Source organism: Symphalangus syndactylus, chromosome 7 (genome assembly GCF_028878055.3).
Source record: "Symphalangus syndactylus isolate Jambi chromosome 7, NHGRI_mSymSyn1-v2.1_pri, whole genome shotgun sequence".
NCBI lineage: Eukaryota > Metazoa > Chordata > Mammalia > Primates > Hylobatidae > Symphalangus > Symphalangus syndactylus.
The window spans coordinates 26,155,903-26,179,199 of NC_072429.2; the positions used below are offsets into that span (position 1 = coordinate 26,155,903).

A 23,297-nucleotide genomic window follows, 5' to 3' on the forward strand; every position below is an offset into this window, starting at 1 on the left:
ATTAGATCCCATTTGTCAATTTTGGCTTTTGTTGCCATTGCTTTTGGTGTTTCAGACATGAAGTTCTTGCCCATGCCTATGTCCTGAATGGTATTGCCTAGGTTTTCTTCTAGGGTTTTTATGGTTTTAGATCTAACACTTAAGTCTTTAATCCATCTTGAATTAATTTTTGTATAAGGTGTAAGGAAGGGATCCAGTTTCAGCTTTCTACATATGGCTAGCCAGTTTTCCCAGCACCATTTATTAAATAGGGTATCCTTTCCCCATCGCTTGTTTTTGTCAGGTTTGTCAAAGATCAGATAGTTGTAGATATGTGGCATTATTTCTGAGGGCTCTGTTCTGTTCCATTGGTCTGTATCTCTGTTTTGGTACCAGTACCATGCTGTTTTGGTTACTGTAGCATTGTAGTATAGTTTGAAGTCAGGTAGCGTGATGCCTCCAGCTTTGTTCTTTTGGCTTAGGATTGACTTGGCAATGCGGGCTCTTTTTTGCTTCCATATGAACTTTAAAGTAGTTTTTTCCAATTCTGTGAAGAAAGTCATTGTTAGCTTGATGGGGATGGCATTGAATCTGTAAATTACCTTGGACACTATGGCCATTTTCACGATATTGATTCTTCCTACCCATGAGCATGGAATGTTCTTCCATTTGTTTGTGTCCTCTTTTATTTCATTGAGCAGTGGTTTGTAGTTCTCCTGGAAGAGGTCCTTCACATCACTTGTAAGTTGGATTCCTAGACATTTTATTCCTTTTTGAAGCAATTGTGAATGGGAGTTCAGTCATGATTTGGCTCTCTGTTTGTCTATTACTGGTGTATAAGAATGCTTGTGATTTTTGCACATTGATTTTGTATCCTGAGACTTTGCTGAAGTTTCCTATCAGCTTAAGGAGATTTTGGGCTGAGATGATGGGGTTTTCTAGTTATACAATCATGTCATCTGCAAACAGGGACAATTTGACTTCCTCTTTTCCTAATTGAATACGCTTTATTTCCTTCTCCTGCCTGATTGCCCTGGCCAGAACTTCCAACACTATGTTGAATAGGAGTGGTGAGAGAGGGCATCCCTGTCTTGTGCCAGTTTTCAAAGGGAATTCTTCCAGTTTTTGCCCATTCGGTATGATATTGGCTGTGGGTTTGTCATAGATAGCTCTTATTATTAGTATATACAAAACTGTAGAGAATAATATGATACATTTCTATGGACCCGTCACCTAATTTCAACAATCAGTTTATAACCAGTCTTGTTTTATCTGTCTCCCCACCCTCTACTCTCTGCAAATTATTTTGAAGCAGATCTTCAATACTTCATTTCACCGTAAATATTTTACTATCTCTGAAGGATAGGATTTTTAAAATATATGATTATACTATCATACCTAAAAATTAGCAACAATTCTTTGATATCAACTTTCAAATCAGTGTTCAATATTTTCCATTTGTTTGAATCAGGATCCAAATAAGAACAAATATTGAGATAATTTCTTTAACCTCTTTTATTCTGTAATTTCCCATTTAGCTCTCTTTTTAATGCATAGTTTTTGTTGCTTAATAAACCAGGTTGTTTGTCCTGTATGATTTCTCTTGTTGTTGTTGTTGTTTTGTTCTGTGTTTTTTTTTTTTTTTTTTGAGAAGGAGTTTCACTCTTGTTACCCAGGCTGGAGTACAATGGTGCGATCGCAGCTCACCACAACTTCTGCCTCCTAGGTTCAAGCGATTCTCCTGCCTCAGCCTCCAGAGTAGCTGGGACTACAGGGATGTGCCACCACGCCCAGCTAATTTTGTATTTTTAGTAGAGATGTGGTTTCTCCATATTGGTCAGGCTGGTCTTGAACTCCCAACCTCAGCTGAATCCCAAAGTGTTGGAATTACAGGCGTGAGCCACTGCGCCCGGCCCCTGTACGATTTCTTATAGTCTGTGCATTGTTTTCCTGTGGAACCATTTAACATGTTTTTCTGACCACTATATTTTTACAACATGGTAGTAGGATCTAGTGCCTATGTCGGACTGGGGTTAGATTTGGCATTTATGCATGTGCATGTCAATGTTATGTCATAGGAACTGCAGTGTGCTACCATCTGAAGGCACAAAACATCTATCTTTTTTCACTGTTAATAGTCATTGATGATGGTTGTTTAGATCCATGACTTCAATAGAATTTGAAAAACTAGTGATATCCTAATTGGTTTATAAGGAAAAATTTCCCGTCGTGAAGTATTGGGTCACTCTGAAGTGTCCTCTGTAGAGAAAATGGATGTTTTTGAGTCTTTCCTCTCATTTACATTTTCAAAATAATGAGTTGGTTGCCTAGGATCCTCCAAAGGTGTTCAGTGGGTTTTTCTTTTTTAGCATCAATATGAACTCATGGTTTTAAAAATATCTGATGTATGTCAAATCAATGCATTTATTGCCTTTCATTATTGCCCCATCTCTAGCCAGTGGGAGCTTCTTAAAAATGAGAAGTGGCTCCTGAATCCTTTTCACATGTTAGTGGTCTTTGGTAGATCTGGTTCCTTGTAATAGGAACCACAATAAGTACATGCTAGAGGAGTTTATTACTATTGGGTTGATTATTATTTCCATGCCATTTAAATGAACAGAGCTAGGACACTTTTAAGATTAAATACATCTGGATTCATGCTGACCCTTCAAATTCAAGAATGGAGGTTTTTTACTCCACCTCGTCCATATTAAGTATGTAATCTTTTTCCCACATCATGTAAATTCCCTATCCACTGCACTACACCACCCCCTTTTGATATTTAACACTCACAGAAATTCTATGAGGTTGAAATGTAGGAACTAGCAACATATTAGAGATGAGAAAATAACTTCAGAGAGAGCGAATTTGTCAAAGATTATCCAGGTAATATAGTGTTGAAACCAAATTAGAACTCAGTTCTGACGTACCTGATTATTTATCTCATTGTGGGAAATATTCTTAACTTTCTTTAGATGTATTTTTATTTCTCAAATGAATATAATTTTCATATGTATGAAAATTCTAAAGCTCTATAAATGTTAGGTTTAATTATTTATAATAATAATAACTTGATGGTGATAGGGCAACCCTATGAAAAACTGTTACTTTTATTTTCTATAGACTTCTGGCCTCCTTGTGGTGATCTCCTTCAGGCTTCTACTTGCATGTGGGTACACACACTCCTCACACACCCATACAACATCCCCTCTTCCCAACGCCTAGCATTATTTGCACATTTCTATTAAAAGGTCTTTTCCTTTAGAGCCTTACGAGGAAACTCTGCTAGGTTATGTGAAAGATGAAATTTTGTTTGTTTTTGTTTTTGTTTGAGACGGAGCCTTGCACTGTTGCCCGGGCTGGAGTGCAATGGCGCAATCTCGGCTCACTGCAACCTCTGCCTCCTGGGTTCAAGCGATTTTCCTGCCTCAGCCTCCCAGGTAGCTGGGATTACAGGTGCCCGCTACCATGCCCAGCTAATTTTTTGTATTTTTAGTAGAGACGGAGTTTCACTATGTTGGCCAGGCTGGTCTCAAACTCCTGACCTCGTGATCCACCCTCCTCGGGCTCCCAAACTGCTGGGATTACAGGCGTGAGCCACTGCACCCGACCCAAAAGGTGAAATATTAATGGATAATATCTTATGGATGATAACCTGAGGTATTAATGAATTATATCTTAAAATTTTCTCCTTCCCACCACCTCCAATACCAAAGACAACGTATTTACATTTTAGTATTGGCCTTCACTGTCTTAACCAATTGTGGGTATTTAAGGTCAATGTGGGAAATATTTGATATCTCAAATGAAAACCATACCAATCTAATATGGTATATGGATTAGTTAAGACTCTTGGTTACATGTGACAGAACTGTAGACAAAAAATTAAACTTATTAGAAAAATATGGGGTGGGTTGGACCTTAGGTTCATGTGGAATGAGGACTTCAGAATCCATCAGTACAATGTCCATCTCTTGTCTATGTTTCTTGTGATATGTTTGGCATGAATCTTTCAAACCAACTTCCTTCATGTGGAATGAAACGTGGTACCAGTAGTATTTGTGCTTTATAGCTTAACCCCCAGAGAGGGTCTAGCAACCTTCCCTGATGTCTAGATTGAAAAGCATCCTGGGGAAAGGGGCTGGCTGGCCTAGCTGGTATCACGTACCCATTCCTAGACAAATTAACTCTGGCCAGAAACAAAGGACTCTGTGATTGGCATCCTCCACTTGAACCTCATGTTTGAAATTGGTCTGTGGGGTGTGAGAGTTCTGAACAGCACAGCAATAAATATCCATTATATCTAAGACTCATCAGAAGTATATAAACCTAACTTATGTGTGACCGTGGTCGTTCATCCTTAAGGAAGGGGGCTTAATACCCTCTGTCTCTCTCCTGTAGTCTCTAGTGTTATCCCTCTTCCCAAAAAGCCCTTCCCTTCTGACCTCTCTCTGCCTAGGCAACACTCTGACCGGTGTCCCACAGGTAATCACTCCTTCCTCTGTGCTCCCATGGACTTTGCTCTTGCCACTCTCAACTATTATAGTCTGTTCAATAAATTCATTTACTCAACCAACATCTGATGAGGTCCTCCTGTTGCCAGACACTGTACTAGGATCTTTGTTTTGTGGTTTATCAGCAGAGGTGACACATTGTGATCATATCTCTCATGAACAACTTAATATAGTTTCTTGAACTGAAACTCATGCTCTCTTCTTTGTGAATTCTTTTGCCAAAACATGAGGTACAAAGCGTTGGATCTCATATCATCTTCTTGTGTTTCAGTTATCCACAGCAAGAAAGAATTTGTACAGAAAAGGTTTGTCTGTATAATACTCCCTTAAGGCGCCACTGGCCATCTGGTGGCACCTGCCCATATTTCAGGCATCAGACCACTCACACATTCATTCATCAAATATTTATTAAAAGCCTTCTATGTGCCGGATGCTGTAGCATGCTCTGGGGACCCAGGAGTAAACAAGAGAGATACAGGGTGCGACTGCATGCCCTTACAGGGAATTACACAGACAATTGTTAACAATTCTGCCAACAATTAGTTCCTTTTAGAAATGACAGAAGAAATCATCCTATTTCCAGTATTTGCTTGGCATGCCAAGCCCATGCCCTGTATGTTTGGGAAATGCCATAGCAAGATCTCAAGATTACTTTTAGTCAGCCCAACTGGGAAACAATATTTGTCCACTTGACAAAAGGGAACTCAAACTGTAAAAAAATCCTTAAGATAGTCTCCCTCAGAGCCCTCCAGCCCAATCTGCCTGCTTTTGTGGGAGAATCACTAGGGCAGGCAGGGATCTCTAGAGTGATTGAATATGCAAATGATTTCCTCATCCACAGCCAGAGGAAAGTAACTGCCAGTCACTCTGTTGTGCGTTATCTTGAAAAGAACCTTCACCTACCAGGAAGCAGAAGGGTTATCAAATGCTGGTAACTGTCATTAGTTTTCAGATAGGATTCTCAGAAATCAGAGGGTTGCTTAATTTATATGCCAGGAAGAAAACCTCAATCACCTAGCTCAGCAGCTGGGGTGTGAAGAACATTTGCTTTCACCAATTAGACAACTGATAACTTAAAATGAAAAAAAAAAAAACTTTAGTGTTCTTCCAAGATTGCAGCGTACCTCCTGTGTAGTTTCCTTGGTTGGCATGGTTTGCCTACCCTGTAACCCCTATTCCTTGGCACAGTCAGCTGAGCAGTCCACACAGCAGGGTCAGTGCCGCCATTTTGTTATCCTCATCCCCAGGTTGTGGTGGCTGTCCTTGGTATTCCTCTAGCCTGGGAATCATGTAGAAACAGACACCTAGAGTTTCACAGAAGCATGGCAGTCACTAATCCAACTCGTCTTTTTGGTAAACATCCTTGACTCTTGATAAAAACTAAATACATAAATGATTTCTATGTTTGAGGAAAGAGTTTTGTTGGTTTCCCTTTCTTCAATCGACAGAATCTTTCGCTAATGATATTTCCTAATGGACATAGAGGGATTTCAAAGTGGTCTAAGATGTTCTTCTAACCCTGTAAGAACTTTATGACTATGAGTCCCATTTAAAAAAAAAAAAAAAACCCTTTGTGACTGTAAAAAAAAAAAGAGGTTGTCTTTTCAATGTCCATTATTTAAGAATATATATTAAAACCAAAAGCTACAGTGAATCTAGTGAAGTTGTAAATGAAATTTTAATTTATTAATCTCAATAATTCCTTTGGAAATCTGAAAGATAGTGGTACATGCATGTGTGAGACTTATTTTTACTCTGTCTACAGACAGCATTTGGGAGCATATAGGGGATTTGTAGACAAGATGCAGTAGCTTAATCTACCAGTCAGGAACCTCTGGCTTACAGAAATAGCTTGGTAGCAGAAATTACTTAAGAGTCTCCTTCTTTCTTTTCCTCCCTTGAGTCATTCCACTCAAGTCAAAGCCCCACAGTGGGAGAGTTTAATGGGCAGGGCATCACGACTTAAATTCCCATCACGATTATAAACCAGAAAGGAAAGGCAGTTTCCCACAAGAAAGCCAGAAGTTTACAGAAAAAGGATGAAACAGAAGATGGGTAGCCAGAAAACAGCTATCCATTACAAACAATTTCAAAAGATCATTCATATATTTATTTAATCATGTGTATTGATCAATTCGATCATTAATTGTAAAGAATTAAAGGAAATAAGCCTAGAAAAGTAAAACTTGAGGCAAGCACAAGGGAAATGGCCTATTCTAGCTAATGGAATATATTCCAGCCTGAGATGGCAGGCTTGCTGTACCTGGGACACAGGTGAGTAAGGAGGACCTCAACCCCGGGGAGTGATTATGCCCTGGCACCAGGCCCACTTTCCTTCGCTCTCAAAGATACCGCTATTGACACGTCTGAGCTGGACTGGGAACTTTGAGTTGTCTTATGGTTGCAATCACCGATTTGTGTTAATCACCCCTTTCTTCCCTTGATTCTCACTTACTGTCCCACATGACTCCTCTATCATAGATAGTAAATAAAAGCTTGAATGCACGCATGAATGAACGGAAGACTAGACTGGCCCAAGGTGGGATCTAGGACTGTGACTACATTTTTTATTTGTTGAGCCAAAGAAGTCCCATAAAACAAGGGGTCTTACTCCCATCAATCAAAGTCAAGACTGTACCTGGGGCTTTTTCTATGGCATGGGTCAGCCTTTACAGTGAGGTCTGCTTTGTATCTCCTTACCCATCACCTTTCAAAATATACACTTCTAACATCACCCTCTCCAGTACTAACCTTACCTCAACACATCTTTATGGTGTGCCTGCAAAAACAAGGTATTACAGGAGATGCCCCAGAGGAAGATGACAGTCTACCAGAGGATGCACAGATCTAGGCAGAGATGTTCAATGGAAACAGCAGCAGTGGTGGCAGCACATGAAAAGGAGCAATTCTGATTTGCGGGGGTTAGAGTGAGCTTCATAGAGGGAGTGGCCAAAAAAAAAAATTTAAATGCTAAAAAATAAAAATTATCAAAAAAATGTCTTCTAGGCCAATTAATGCCTTAACTTTAACCCTTACCTTTTGTAGGTACTTACTTTAAAATGCAAATGTACTTGGAAGAGGTAACACATTGCATTGCTTATTCATTATAATTTTTGTATATTTTCTACTATATATTAGAGAATATATTCATTTATTAGGTCCTTCAGAGGAATTGAGGAATGAACATAGAAAAGAAACAGGGCCAAGAGGAGAGCTTAAATACTCATCTTTCCTCTGTGCATCCAAATAATGCTGTGGTTAAGGAGCAGACTCTTAGGGAGTGAGCGATGCTAAGATTAAAGCCTGTTGTCCAGCTTTGCTGTCTGGATGGCACTGGGGAAATCACAGATTCTCCCTAAGCCTCAATTCCTTTTTCTGTGAAATCGGGATAATAATGGTACCTACCTGATAGAATTATTGTAAGAATCAAAGAAGATGGCATGTATAAAATATTTAGTTGATTCTTAGTACACAACAAGCATTCAATAAGTGCTGCAGAATAATAAGAGGAGAGGAGGAATAAAAGTGATGATGATGATGGTGATGACGACGACGCTGACAATGACTTTGGAATCTGACGATGTGAATGGCAATCCTGACTCTGTTACTTGCCAAACACGAGACACTTTAGTCTCCATCTGCACGTCTGTCCAAACCTCTTAAGGTTTTTGTGAGAACTTTATGACAGGTGTCTGGCACATAGTAAGTGCTCCAGATAGGTAGGTCTGACCTAAAGAGCTGCAGAGACGAACACTCTTCTCTGGAAAGGATTGGTCTTTTCCTGTGTCTTAATGGCTCCCTAGGCCTTTTGCTGGATAGCAAGACTTTCATCAAAGGGCAGTGCCTTAGATAAAAGTCTGGGTCAAAAAGAAGTGGCCAGTTAGGCGAGCTTCTTCCATAATCTAAGAAGAACTACAGGGTGGTGAGAGGACATTACACCATCTCACAGGGGAATCAGAAACTCCTGAACAAGGTTAAAATAAGAACCCTGGCCAGGCACGATGGCTTACACCTGTAATCCCAGCACTGTGGGAGGTTGAGGCAGGAGGCTTGCTTGAGCTCAGGAGTTTGAGACCAACCTAGGCAACAGAGTAAGACCCCCCCATCTCTATAATATATACATACACACACATTAATATATATTTACATGTGTATACATGTATATATGACATATATTTACATGTGTATACCTGTATAATATATATTTACATGTGTATACCTGTATAATATATATTTACATGTGTATACCTGTATAATATATATTTACATGTGTATACCTGTATAATATATATTTACATGTGTATACCTGTATAATATATATTTACATGTGTATACCTGTATAATATATATTTACATGTGTATACCTGTATATATATATTTACATGTGTATACCTGTATATATATATTTACATGTGTATACCTGTATACAGCATATATAATGTATTATGTATATATGATATATATACATGTATTTATGTATATATAATATATACATATATAATATATATGTGTGTATATATTATATATACATGTATATATAATATATATACATATATTTATGTGTATAATATATACATGTATATATTATATATTATATATTATATATACATTATATTATATATACATATATAGTATGTACATAAATATATGTATATATTATATATAATATATATAAATTATAAATATGTATACATATATAAATGTATATGTATAAATATGTACATATATGTATTATATATATGTATATATTATATATATATAATTTTATTTTATAGAATATAAAATTAGTCAGGTCTGGTAGTACACGCCTGTAGTCCCAGCTACTCAGGAGGCTGAGGTGGGAAGATTGTTTGAACCCGGGAAGTCGAGGCTACAGTGAGCTGTGATCACACCACTGCACTCCAGCCTGGGTGGCAGAGTGAGACCCTGTCTTGAATAAATAAATAAATAAATAAATAAATAAATAAATAAGAACCCTGACAGGTTTGTAAGGCTCAGCAGTTCTCTGTGTCTTGGGCTGGCCCAGCACCTGCCCTGGAGGGAAATACAGCAAATTCTTAAAAGCAAGCAGGGCCTCAGTGATTGTCTTTGCAGCCAGCAGGACCCATGTGCCCCTCTCCACAGCCCCTCTTCCTCCAACTGAAGAATAGAGCCCAGGGGACAAGTAGCTAGAAAGAGCAAGGTCACCTCTTCATGAAAAGAGGAAGACAGGGGACAAAAATCCCGTGCTCAGCAGGAAAGGAGAACACAGCAGGAGGGAGGGACATTTCAGGAGGGAGGTGGCTAGGAAGCCCCAACAGAGGAACAAGAGTCAAACTTCACCATTGCTGGGGCCCGGCGGGTGTGATTAAACAGGCAGCAGGGACTCCGAGGCATTACAGAAGGATCATTAGTGCTCAGACCCCACTGCCAGTCATATCTGAAATGAGTTTGGATTTAGAGACCCAGCACTGAGCTGAGTGGTGTGGATCAGGAGTGAAGCACACGACTTAATCAGAGGCATGAAAGTAGCTGACAAATTACAGCATGATTTGTCATCATCTTGGAGCTCAGCAAGTGTTTGTCCCTGAAAGAATCAATACCTAGAGGGAAAAGGGCCATATTTTTAGAAACTCTTGGATGGGTAATTTATTTCAAGTGAGTAGAGAGCTTATTTATGTTGGCACCCCCTCAAATCCAATGGACAGTATACTTACACGAAGCCAGAAAATGCTACCATTTCTTTGAATCAATTTGCCCCTTTGAATAGCTGTACCTTGAAGCTTTCAGTGATAAACTCACACCCCTTGCTAACAGCTCTACCCAGGAAACCATTTCCAATCCCACCTTTACCAGTGCTGCCTTCGGTTTGGGTGGAATGTTACATGTTTCAACACTTTTCCACATAGATTCTGTTTTCTGAGGCACAATTAAGATGGGCAGGGCAGGTGATGTTAGCCCCATTCTACAGATGAAGAAACGAAGGCTCATGAGTTGAAGGTAGGATTAGTCAATGTAAAGGGAGTCAGAAAGCAAGATCTCCCCACCTCAAGTTGTGTTTCATCCCCATTGGACTAAAAGAGTTTGTACAACAGAAATGCCTTTCAAAAAAGTACTTAGCTACAAGACTGTTCACCAGGAAGCAATGTGCTGTGCAAGTAAGGAGTAGAGGGTCTGCAGTTGAACTTGAATTAAAATCCCAGCCCATGAGATTTAAATAGGTTTGACCATGGGGAGCCTTCTTTACCTTTCAGTCACAGATTTCTCATCTCTAAAGAGAGGCAAATTAAAGTTCCTGCTTCACAGAATGATGGTAAGCTTGAAAATAGATAATAAAGTTCTCATTACAGTGTCTGGCAGAAATAAGAGTCCAGTAAATGCTATTTATTTTGCTCTATTAGCTACTATTTTCACAGCATTTTTATAACAGCAAAACAAATTGAAACACTATACCTATTAAATGGTGAAATGATTAAAGGAAATACGGTCAGTTTTGTTCCTGGACTAAACTGAGGGTTGGGCTGCTATTTCTCATGGCCCAATAACAAGATGCAGATGAACTGGGGAGGAAGAGAGTTTTTATTTCTCTAACCAGTTACAGGGAGAAGGCCTGGAAGTTATTGCCAGACCGACTCAAAATTACAAAGTTTTCCAGAGTTTATATACCTTCTAAGCTATATGTCTACGTGTAAGTGTGCATTCGTCTGAAGACATAAGTGATTAACTTCTTTTAATCTATAACTGAGGTCTGGGTCCTGAAGACCTACTTCTGGAGCCTCAGTAAGTTTAATCTAAATGAGTCTAGGTGCTGGGGTGATTACTTTATCTTGTCTCCTGACAAATCATAATGATTTGGGGAGTTCCTTTAGACACCAGTAAACTTGTTTGTGGAGGCCTGGGGAGTTTCTTCAGATCTCCAATTAAACTTATTTCATCCTGAAAAGGGTCCTGCTAAGAATTCCTTCATTATCCTCTCATGCTTCAAGTCCCAGGAAAAGCCTAGGCAACCTTGGTGGGATCTTTGTTACATTCCAGCCTTTGTATAAGGACACTGGCTCAATCAGCTTTTAATGTTTAATCTAGCTACTCAGTGCTGGCACAGTTGTAATGGAGGCCTGCGTTAGTGAGACCTGGCCTGCCACATATTCATACAATAGGTTTTTGTGCAGACGTTAATAAAAATGTAGAAAAATTTAATAACCTGTAAAAATGTTCAAAATCTATGAACACTAAATCTCATTGTTAAAATGCATAAATACACATGTATATACCTACACAAATATATGTGGGTGTGGAGATATATATACGTGTGTATATATACATATATGTGTGTGTGTGTGTACATATATATAGATACATATATATAGATATCTATATCTATATAGATATAGATACATATATATAGACATCTATATCTATATAGATATAGATGTCTATATATATGTATTTTTTTTAGACAGAGCCTTGCTCTGCCAGGCTGGAGTGCAGTGGCGCGATCTCGGCTCACTGCAACCTCCATATCCCAGGTTCAAGTGATTCTCGTGCCTCAGCCTCCCGAGTAGCTGAGATTAGAGGCACACACCACCATGCCTGGCTAATTTTTGTATTTTTAGTAGAGACGGGGTTTCACCAGGCTGGTCTCGAACTGCTGACCTCAGGTGATCTGCCTGCCTCAGCCTCCCAAAGTGCTGGGATTACAGGTGTGAGCCACCATGCCCGGCTAATGGATATATATATTTAAAACCCTGGAAGTATTACATGCGCAAGCATTTTAGCTGTGGATATCTCTATGTGGTGTGATTTATAATGCCTTCTTTTTAATAATCTATTTCTGTGGTATCCAATGTGATAACCACTAGCCACATGTGGCTATTTAAGCTTAATTAAAATCAAATTAAATTTTTTAAGAAAACAATTCCTTAGTCAAACTACCACACTTCAAATGCTCAATAGCCACATGTGATTAGTGGCTTCCATACTTCAGAACATTCCATCATTGCAGTAAGTTCTTTTAGATCTGGGCTAGAGGCCTAGACCCAGGCAGGTCAGAGAAATGCAATCAGGGTAATCACTTCCCTCTGCACTGCATCGAACTTTTCATTGGTATTTGCTTTCTCTTCCTTAATGAGGACTTAACTTTTTTTCTGACACATTACAACTATCAAAGTGTGACAAAGCAGGGATTACCTTATTTGCAATGCTTCTAATGGTGATTAGCTCTCCCAGTGATCCTATTAAGACTAGACCCCTCTGAATTAATAAACTCACAGAGTTCTCTCTCTCACAGGAGGTACAGTTCGAACCAGAGCTTTTCCACAATACCATCGTGTGTGAGAAACCCAACAACCACCTCAACAAATTTAAGGGTTATATGTAAGTATCTCATGTTCCATGCTGCTAGTAAATATCTCCACTGCAGCTAGAAAATATATTGTCTAGAAATGACCAAACAAATAAGCATCTTCATCCTGAGGAATTTTATTTTTATGTGTGTGATAAAGAGGGACTAAAGAAATTAAAATTGGGAAACTTTTTCTTTTTTTTTTTTTTTTTTTTTGCTGAGTGATATTTATGTTGCAGGGTTAAATTCACCAATGTAGTTAAAAAAAAAAAAAAAAAAAAAACCTTAGTAAAATAGCATCAAAATCAAGATTGTGCTCTGATTCAGGAAGGTGAATATGATTTAATTAAGATCAATTTTTTAAGTGCCTATATTGCATTGTAGGTTAAGAACAGGGACTTTGGAAATGGACAGATCTGGGTTTGAATCGGGGTTCTGCAAATTACAAGCTATATGACCTTGGGTAAATTAATTCACCTCTCTGAGCCTGTTTCCACATCCATAAAATAAAATTATAATATCTATATCAAAGGGTTTTTCTTTTCTAAGAATAAGTGTCAGCATACACAAAGCCCTTAGCACAGCAACTGGCAGAGAGGAAATATTCAGTTAACAGTGGCTCCTGCTATTAGGATAGTTGTTATTCTTATTCCTCAACTTTGGTTCAGCCTAAGAATTTTACTGCGATTCTGCTCCCATATCAGACCACTAGTCTTCTCACAAAATAAGAGCCACAGTAATAGATGTGAGTAAATGCCCTTATACGATGCTTTTCTACAGGGGTGTCCAAACTTCTGGCTTCCCTGGGCCACATTGGAAGAATTGTCTTGGGCCACACATAAAATACACTAACCCTAACAATAGCTGATGAGCTAAGTAGTAATAATAATAATAATCTCATAATGTTTTAAGAAAGTTTACGAATTTGTGTTGGGCCATGTTCAAAGCCACCCTGGGCCACATGTGGGCCATGGGTTGGACAAGCTTGCTTTAACAGTTTTCAGAGGACTTCTAGAGAACGTTATCACACGTAATCTTCACAACAACCCCAGAAGGCAAATATTGTGATGTGGATTATGATATCTGAGACTTTATAGACGCAAAGATTCTCCCTAACTCACAGCAGGTACAAGACAAAGCCAGGACTTATATGAGGGTCTTTTGACTCCAGCCCCAGTGTGCTTTCCATAGCCATACATTGCGGAGCTCAGCCATGTTACACCAATTTCTCCACCAATAGGGCCTGCAGCTCCCTGAAATGCAGTTGTCTTTGCTTTCTTCCACCCACATGTCCTCAGGCCATGAGGGATATAACGAGGAGAAATAGAAAGGAGAAACAATAAGAACAATACCAGAGAAACCGTAGCTTTTATAGGCAAATTACTTTTAAAATACACAGAGCCAGCAGAAGGAGACAAGCAGAGAAGGGCCTGAAGTCCTGGGAAAAAGGCCTTCGCTGCAAAGGATGGTAAAGCCTGTCACCTGCTCTGAAGAGAAGGGCGCCCCCTGTGCCTTAGGTTTGAGAACTTGATTCATCCCAAATCCCTCATGCCTTGAGTCACTCTCCACATCCTCTTAGAAAACAGCCTCATTGTTAGATTTCTGTTTAGGACCCTTTCTCCCCAAAACAGCTCAGGCTAACAGCCAGCCTTTCTCAGCTTTCAACCTGGGCTCCAGCCTGCCCCTCTCAGACAGATTTCAGGACAGAACTCTCCCAGCTTCACTCAGCCCCCAGCATCTCCTCTTCCTAGTTGCTGCTCTGGGAGACCTGTCCTTCCTCTACCTGACTGGGCCTCATGGATGAGTCCTAAAAGTCCAGTTGGACAGCGGAGTAGCTAACCCATGGAATGAAGGAGAATTCCTTGCTGTGCTCCTACATCCTTGCTGTACTCAGCAAGAACACCCTCAGGCCTGGCACCCACAGATGGTCTCCACCTTCTTCCTGAGCAGACCCACTGGTCTGATGCCTCTGGGTTTCCCAGAAGCTTCTGTGGGTCCCGTTAATTTAGAAGCTCCCTGAGGCTGCACAGGCTGGCTAGAAGATGAACAGCTTTTAATGATCTGTTTGAAAGTTTGGGGTGTCCAATTTGAAAAAGCAACTTTTGAATGAAAGAACCTCTACAGAGCAGTGGTTCTCAACCAGGGACGATCACCACCACCACCAACACCACCACTCAAACCAGGAGACATTTGACAATGTCTAGAATCATTTTTCTTCCCACAACTGGGGAGGGGTGCTGTTGGCATCCACTGGGTAGAGGCCAGGGATGCTGCAATGCACAGGACAGCCCCCCACCCCAGCAGAGAATTGTGTAGTCCAAAATGTTCATATCACCAAGGTTGAGAAATGCTGGCCTATAAAAAGTATAATAGACCATCCTTGTAAACCAAGAGCGCTAAATAGACAGCAGCTATAAGATAGCAAATCCTTTTCTACCGTTCTCTGAAAAGGAACATTGCAACCGAGAGAAGTAGAAGCCTCTCTCATATGCTATCACTTCAGAACATCCTAAAATCATTCTTGAAACCACAAGCTACTGACAGTGAGACAAGCAAGGTTCATTAACCCAATATTAAATCCACAGCCAACCTCCTCCTTAATGAACAGAGGGAGCAATGGTGGGTCCTGAACCTCAGTCATTCTTAGACCACCTTTATGATTTTTATCATATTCAGTAAGATCTATTTTATCTACCAGATTTTTAATTACCTTACTTTTTATCAAATTTATTTGAAAAGGAAAATTTATATCACTGGGCCCTATGGGAAACCAGGATCACTTGCCATACTTAAGAGGTAAAAATTCGTACAATGAAATCAAAACAGTTATATTCTAACTACAGATTACTATTTGCTGTAGCATCCTTTACATTAAAAAGTAGGATAGACAAACATTAGAATAGGGTCAAGAATATACTAACATGAGATGAAACATCCCCCTTGACACATTCAGCAGAACTGAAAACAGAAATGACTCTGATTTAGTGTGGGTGAGTGGGGTAGTACTTTAGGTACCCTAATGTGGTGAAAATCTCAGTGGGGTGGGCGTCTGTGACCTAGATTCCCTGGTCTTAGGATGTCCCATGTACTAGTTGTATAGCCTTGGAAAAATCTCAGCCACTCTGACCTTCTACTTTTTCATAATAAAAATAATCATCCTGCTAACTTCCCAGACCACAAAGAGTCAAACAAAATCATGTAAGTAAATGTAGTTTATAAACACAGGAATCATTAGCATTAAAAGGCATGTTGAGTGGCAGTATAGCACTCTGGGGCCAGACTAGTTTTGAATCCCCATTCTGCCACTTCCTGGCTTTATGAACTTGCCTCAGTTTCCCTATCTTTAAAGTGGGTATGATAATATGCCCTGTCTTATAAGGTTGTCATGAGGCTTGAGTGAAAAAGGCTTATAACTGGACTTAGCGATAAGAAGTATTGAAGAACTACAAGTTTAAAAAAGAGCTCTAAGAGTTCAGATTATCATTTTTCTCTTCTCCCCAATAGGTTTGGAAAGTTATATTTAAGCTTGCTGAAATTCTAAAAGGAACAGCATCAGGATAGAGTAAAGGCCAGACCCCAGGTCATAACTAGAGTTGATTGGACTCAGAAGTTTCTAGTGTGAGGTAGAAAACTGCAATGCTCCCTGGACTAAAAGAAAGAAGAAACTATCTCTACTTTTAGGATCTGCCTCCCAATAATTTGGGCAAAGGGCCACTCCTGTGAGGTCTGTTTATTTTATGAGCTATTGAGCAAGTGAAAGCTGGTACAGGAAAGAGGCTGAGTGAGTGATGTGGCTCAGAACGAGAGGAACCCACGACCTGCCCTTCCTTACTTTACCATTCTTACCTGTCCCCTGTCCCCTGTATGAAAAGCAAGACTACCTGGAGGCTCCCCTTGGAAGTTCAGCTTCTGAAGTTCAGGTCCCTAGAAGCTGAATGACAATGAGCATGTGAACACTGCCAGTCCTTGTAAGGCCAAAAGCCAGTTCCCTTGCACTTTGCCCCTAAAACAATTTTGTTTGTTTATTTGTTTTTTAAAGTGACAGGAAGTTTATTAAGAAAGGGATAAAAGAAAGGTTACTCCATAGCAGAGCAGCCCCTTGCCCCTTTTTTTTTTTTTTTTAAGGTGGAGTCTCGCCCCATAGCCCAGGCTGGAGTGCAAAGGTGCAATCTCAGCTCACGGCAACCTCCGCCTCCCAGGTTCAAGCGATTCTCCTGTCTCAGCCTCCCAAGTAGATGGGATTACAGGCACCTGCCACTATGCCTGACTAATTTTTTGTATTTTTAGTAGAGACAGGGTTTCACCATGTTGGCCAGGCTGGTCTCAAACTCCTGACCTCATGATCCACCGCCTTGGCCTCCCAAAGTGCTGAGATTGCAGGCTTGAGCCACTGCATCCGGCCCTACTGGTTGCCCATTTTTATGCGTGTTTCTTGATTATATGCTAAACAAAAGGCGTATTATTCATGAGTTTCCTGGGACAGGCATGGGTAATTCCCAGAGCTGAGGGTTTCTCCCCTTTTTAGACCATATAGGGTAACTTCCTGATGTTGCCATGGCATCTGTAAACTGTCATGGCTCTGGTGGGAGTGTAGCAGTGAGGACAACCAGAGGTCACTCTCATCACCATCTTGGTTTTGGTGGGTTTTGGCTGACTTCTTTGCTGCAACCTGCATAAAAACATTTTGAATATGAGAATTGAAGCCAAGGCTTTTTCACCAGAGTTCTGCCTTTTATGTTGATAAATGGGGCAGTTTTCTCAGGGTGGACAATTTGCTTCTAATGGTCTAGCTCCCACCCAGGCCTCCTAGGAGCAATAGAGATCTGCCCTTGAACATGAAGGAGATTAGATTCTGAGCTACCATCACTCTTCTGAAAAAAACAGGAAGGAGAGGGATCATGTTCACTCACCACTTCTAGTTCTGTGACACTACCCAGTGACAGCATGGAGAGGCCACCAAACCACCCCCTGTCTTTTATTCATCATCCCCAGGGAGCATCCTGACCAGACCAGGACTGGCTTTGGCTGTGAGAGTCTTCTGCTTCGAGGCTGCACCATCAGAAACACCGAGATGGCTGTTGGCATTGTCATCTATGCAGGTTATTGTCTCTGGGTAGTTTCTTTTGTCTGAATTTTCCTTTATCCTTCCCCCTCCAAATCCATCTTCAGTCAATGGGAACCAACAACTGTTCACAGTAACTTCCCATTTACTCATGTAACTTCCCATTTCTCAGCTAAGCAAATGGAGGCTGGGAATCACAGCAGTTCACTCACTCTACAGGAGACATAATGAGATTCCGAATTAATATCACCCATCTGCACAAGACAGGGAAAGGGATTCACAGTCATCCCAGTGGTTTTGTGCTACTAACTAAAGCCAGAATGAAGTGTATCTTCTTGAGCCTGTGGAATAACCTCACCAAACTTAACAACTTCCCCTTTGGAGCCTCAATTTCCTCATTTGTACGGTGGGGAGAATATTTGTATTTGCCTCATAGAGTGTTTGTAAGGATCAAATTACTCAGCACATGAAAAGCATCCAGCACTGCCTAAAGCAAAGAGAGGGCTCAGTGGGTTTTAGTTGTTTTTGCAGTTATGTTTTTACTATTACCTTTATTTATCTTATGGCTCCAGATACAGAGGCCTATCTCTCCTTCCCACTTTGATCCTGCTTTCCAATGAAAGAAGATAATAGTAGCACTTCTCGCAATGAAATCTAAAGTCTTGGAGGGCAGTCTTGGGGCTGCTGTATCTCTAGTACTTAACACCAGTGCTCGTAGGTACACAATGCACCCATGAACACCTGAAGACTTCGGCCACAACAGAGGAAACATGGCCTCTCTGGAGCATCTACCTTCGCTGGAAAACTCCAGAACGTGTTTTCTTCTGAGTCTTCCACTCACTGGGACACTTCGGAATAGTTTGCTTATTGCTTTTTTGTTTGGTTTGGTCTCCATAGAAGCCCACTTCTGATGGACATAGAAGAGCATTCAAATATCCATCTACCATAAGATTTACTCTCTGGGATTGTCAAAGAAAAACAGGTCTTTTTAAACATAATGTCACGATTTAGCTAGCTTTCCCTAATTTGGGAGAGGGGGATTATATTTGTCAGTTCAGATGACTTATTTCAAAGATCTTTAGCAATGGAGTTCAACACCATTTGGTAAATCTATTAAAAATGAACTCTCCAGCAATCTCCACTCTACCAAAAAAGAAAATAGTAATCATAATCACATAGATTTAGAGCTTTGCTTCTCTGCCTGAACAGAAATGAAGAAGAAACCTTGAGTAGGTGATGGGAGTGGTATATAAGGTGGCAGATATGGAGTGTTAACCATGGCTCCAGCTAGTCGGGCTGCCTACGGGTAAAATCCATTCATATTCTGCATGTTCCTGAACAAGACGGTTGAACTTTCAATGCAAGAGGGACTAATAATTTCTACCTTGTAGCTTTATAAGTTTCGAATGAGATTATCTGTGTAAAGGGCCAAATACGACAGTCGGAATATGTCAGGCCCTCAAAAATATGAGAAAGAAAAGACATCAGTTGTTTTTAGCATTATTGTCTAGAGCTGAGGTTCTCACCTTTGGCACCATTGACATTTTGGTCCATACTATTCTTTGTGACAGGGGCTGTCCTATAGGGTATTTAGCAGCATCTCTGGCCTCTACCCACAAGATGCATTAGCACCCCCCACCAAGTGAGATAACCCCAAATTTCTCAAGATGTTGCCAAATGTCCTCTGGGGAGTAAAATCACTCCTGGTTGAGAGCAATGGTCCAGAATTCTCATTTCACCCTTGACATTATCAATGGGTAAAACAGGGCCTCGGAGTCGAAGGCCCAAAAAGGCCAAGGTGAGATTTACAGAAGAAAGAGGTCCAATGTAGAAGCGTGTGCTCCTCACAGCAAACATTGACTCCCAACTTACCAGAAACTAATTTAGTATTTTGTGTGTATTGATTTATTTTCCCACTTCATACACCATAATCATCTCCCATTTTTCAGATGAGGAACTGAAGTACAAAGAGGTTCACTCACCCAAGGTCACATGCCTCCTGAGTTGAACTCTCTGCAACCCAAGGTCAAGTATCCACAGAGCTGAGCTCTGACTCTAGAGCCCACACTCTTATCCACTGTCCCATACTTCCTCCCCTTGAACCCAACTCTTTCCAAAAGAACAGAGAGGTCTCAGAAGGCAACAATCAGGTGGGTGAAGGGGATAGTCCCAGGATCCCTGAATGGAGTGAGGCTGAGAGACAGGCAGAAAGGCTACAGGCCCAGGAGTGCTGCTGGAACCCCGGCTCACAACTGCAGCAATTTGAGTCTAATTTTAAAAGCCTAGGGTTTTTTCACTCCTACTGTTTTGTTGCTACTTTAAATCCACAAGGCAACCAGCTAAACAGCATTAAAGCCATTTGCTTCTGGAGCTGATGTATTGGTTTTCTTTAATTTCGCACAGAAAATATGTGACTGATGTGTTTTTCTTTTGACTGCTGAGGAGTATGGCACTGTAGTTAACATTCAGCAGCCCCAAAGGAGAGGCTCTGTCTAAAGACAAAGTCTCAGTTTGACTCTTAGCTCTTAGGTGTGTGACCTTGGGTCCCAGGGGTTGGTGAAAGGAGAACAACACTGGCAATCTGAACCTTGGGTTCACAATGTGACTCTGACATTGACTTATTCTTTCACTTTGGGCAGATCCTTTTTACCCTCTAGCCCTCAGCTCCACCTGCTGGGGAAGAAGGTGACTGGGTGAGATTGGTAGTTTTCAAACTTTGTCATCCTTTCTTTAACCAAAATTGTATGCAAAACTTCAACACAGGAGTGGAGCTGCCCAGGGTTAGTGCTGGGGTGGGGACCTTTGGTACCTACTACTCTCGCTCAGGCAACACCAACAACTTAGGCATGACCAAAGAAACGAGTAGGGAAACTACTGGTCCCAGGCACTGTCCTACCACAGGGCTTTTGCATATACAGTTCCCCAGCCTAAAACTCTGCTGCCAACTCTGCTTTCCCTTCAGGCCTCCCTTCAATGTCATCTCCTTGGAGCTGCTTTCCCTGAGCAGGCTCTCCAACACCACCTCTTTTCCACCTTGGCCTTTTGTTTACTGTGTATTATTTATTTCACAGGATTTATTAATAATGATAATTATCCCTTCTGTCTTTTTGTGTATCTTCACTAGAATGTGAACCCTATGTCTTGCCGTTGTATCCCACTGCTAGCCCATAACAGGTGGAACAGAACAGAACCTTTGTGCAAATTAGGAAAAGACAGCCCTTCTTAAGGCAGCTTACTATCATTTGCCAGAACTCTGTTCATAATAAACTTATAAATCTTTGGCAACTACAGAATGAGGGCTATGCTCTAGAGTTGTGCAGGGCGTAGCCTGTGCATGGGAGCTCTCTCAGTGCCCACCACAGTGTCTGGCATGCATGAAGGGGATGCTCACTGAGTAACTGCTGGTAAATTATGTGAGGCCCCTACAGCTGTTCTCAACAACCTTCTGAGGCAGGGCAAGTTCAGGTTAAAGAGTGAAGCCTCTCTTTTATCTTAAGCTCCTGTGAGAAGAGCTGAGGGAATGGTGTAAGACGTAGGCAAACAGGAACTAAGGGACTGATTTCCTCATTTTCTCTCAAAGGCCATGAGACGAAAGCCATGCTGAACAACAGTGGCCCCCGGTACAAACGCAGCAAGATTGAGAGGCGCATGAACATAGACATCTTCTTCTGCATTGGGATCCTCATCCTCATGTGCCTTATTGGAGCTGTAGGTATGGGATGTTCTGGAAAGAACAAGGACACAGTAATCGATTTATTTGGGCAAGTTTCTTCAGCTTCCTCATTTATAAAGTAGGGTTGATAAAATGTAAAGCCTACCCTGCCTACTTTAACGGGATGCCAATGAAATGAAAATGCAAGAGAAAATCTCCTAAAAGTAGTATGTGCTCTTTAACTATTCCGAATATCATCTGATATTTATTTGGTCAAGAAATGTTTACTGAACACAGGCACTCTCGTAGCATGGAAGGAAAACAAGATGAATCAGACTGTATTTGTTTCCCATTGCTGCTGTAAAACATGAACACACAGTCATTTAGAACAACACAAATTTATTCTGTTACAGCTCTGGAGATCAGAAGTTCAAAATCAATTTCAGTAGGTAAGGCAGGAGTCCCTAACCCTTGGGCCAAGGACCAGTACCTCCTGTCAGATCAGTGGTGGCATTAGATTCTCACAGGAGTGCAAAACCTATTGTGAACTGCACATACAAGGGATCTAGGTTATGTACTTCTTATGAGAATCTAATGCTTGATGATCTGTCGCTGTCTCCCATTACCCCTAGATGGGACCATATAGTTGCAAAAAAATAAGCTCAGGGCTCCCACTGATTCCACTATGGTAAGTTTATAATTATTTCATTATATATTACAACGCAATAATAGAAATAAAGTGCACTGTAAATATAATGCACTTGAATCATCCTGAAACCCCTGAAACCATCTCCCCCTCCCCACTGACTGTGGAAAAATTGTCTTCCACAAACCAGCCACTGACACCAAAAAGGTTGTGGACCACTGGGTTAAAGTCAGGGCATCGGCAGTTCTGGTTCCTCCTGGAGGCTCTGAGGGAAGGATCTATTCCTTGTCTTTTTCAGTTTCTAGTGGCTGCCTATAGTCCTTAGTCTGTGGTTCCTTCCTCAGTCTTCAGAGTGCACCACCCCAATCTCTGCCTACATTTCCCTCTCCTCATCTGCAGCAGTAGCCCTCCTTGCCTTTTACAAGACGCTTGTGATTACATCATTGGGGCCACTTTCATAATCCAGATACTCTTCCCATCTCAAGATCTATGACCCAATCCTATCTGCAAAGCCCTTTTGCCATATAAGATAGTATATTCACGGGGCCCCAAGGATTAGGATATATCCTGGGGAGAGAGAGGGTATTATTCACCCTACCACGGGTATTATGGGAGCAGCAATGAGGAAAGTCTTTCTTGAAGAGGTAGCCGCTAGAGCTGATTCTCAAGTGGAGTAGACATTTGCCAGAAGAGGAAGATGGCAGAGCCCAGTGTAGGGGCTGGACGTTGCAGGCAGCTGTGAACAGAAAGAGAGAGGCCACTCTTAGCCCCTGGAAAATCACAAAGCACAGAGGCAGGAAGGAAAATGGTTTTGTGCAGAAGAGCAGTTGGCTGTTGGATGTGGCAAGAGTAAGGCCAAGAATGGAGACCAAAGCAGAGCCAGCCTGTGGCCCGAGCTGAGTGAGAAGCATCGTGAGAGGTGGAGACAGGAGTGATCTGGAGCCCTTTAAGTTGATCCTCGGAGTGTAGATAAAGAGGGGCCAAGACTCCCCACTGTCTATGGCCTTATTCTAAAAATGATTCTCAGGATGCTAAAGGAGATCCCAAAAAGAACCAGGGACAATCAAGAGAAAAACTCATGTCCTGAGTCCAGAAATATGCAGACCCAAAACCAATCAGCAGCA

At 41.0% G+C, this 23,297-nt stretch overlaps 1 protein-coding gene across 6 annotated transcripts in view; it reads left to right on the forward strand.

Moving 5' to 3' along the window:
* The window catches only part of ATP10B (ATPase phospholipid transporting 10B (putative)), a 243,782-nt gene that overhangs the window by 151,122 nt on the left and 69,363 nt on the right, over positions 1–23,297 (forward strand). For all 6 annotated transcript variants that reach the window (XM_063643127.1, XM_063643129.1, XM_063643126.1 and 3 more), the window contains 3 exons: positions 12,760–12,845; positions 17,806–17,912; positions 21,456–21,587. In XM_063643127.1, coding sequence (XP_063499197.1) covers positions 12,760–12,845; positions 17,806–17,912; positions 21,456–21,587 — 325 coding nt within the window. The remainder of the gene's footprint in view (positions 1–12,759; positions 12,846–17,805; positions 17,913–21,455; positions 21,588–23,297) is intronic.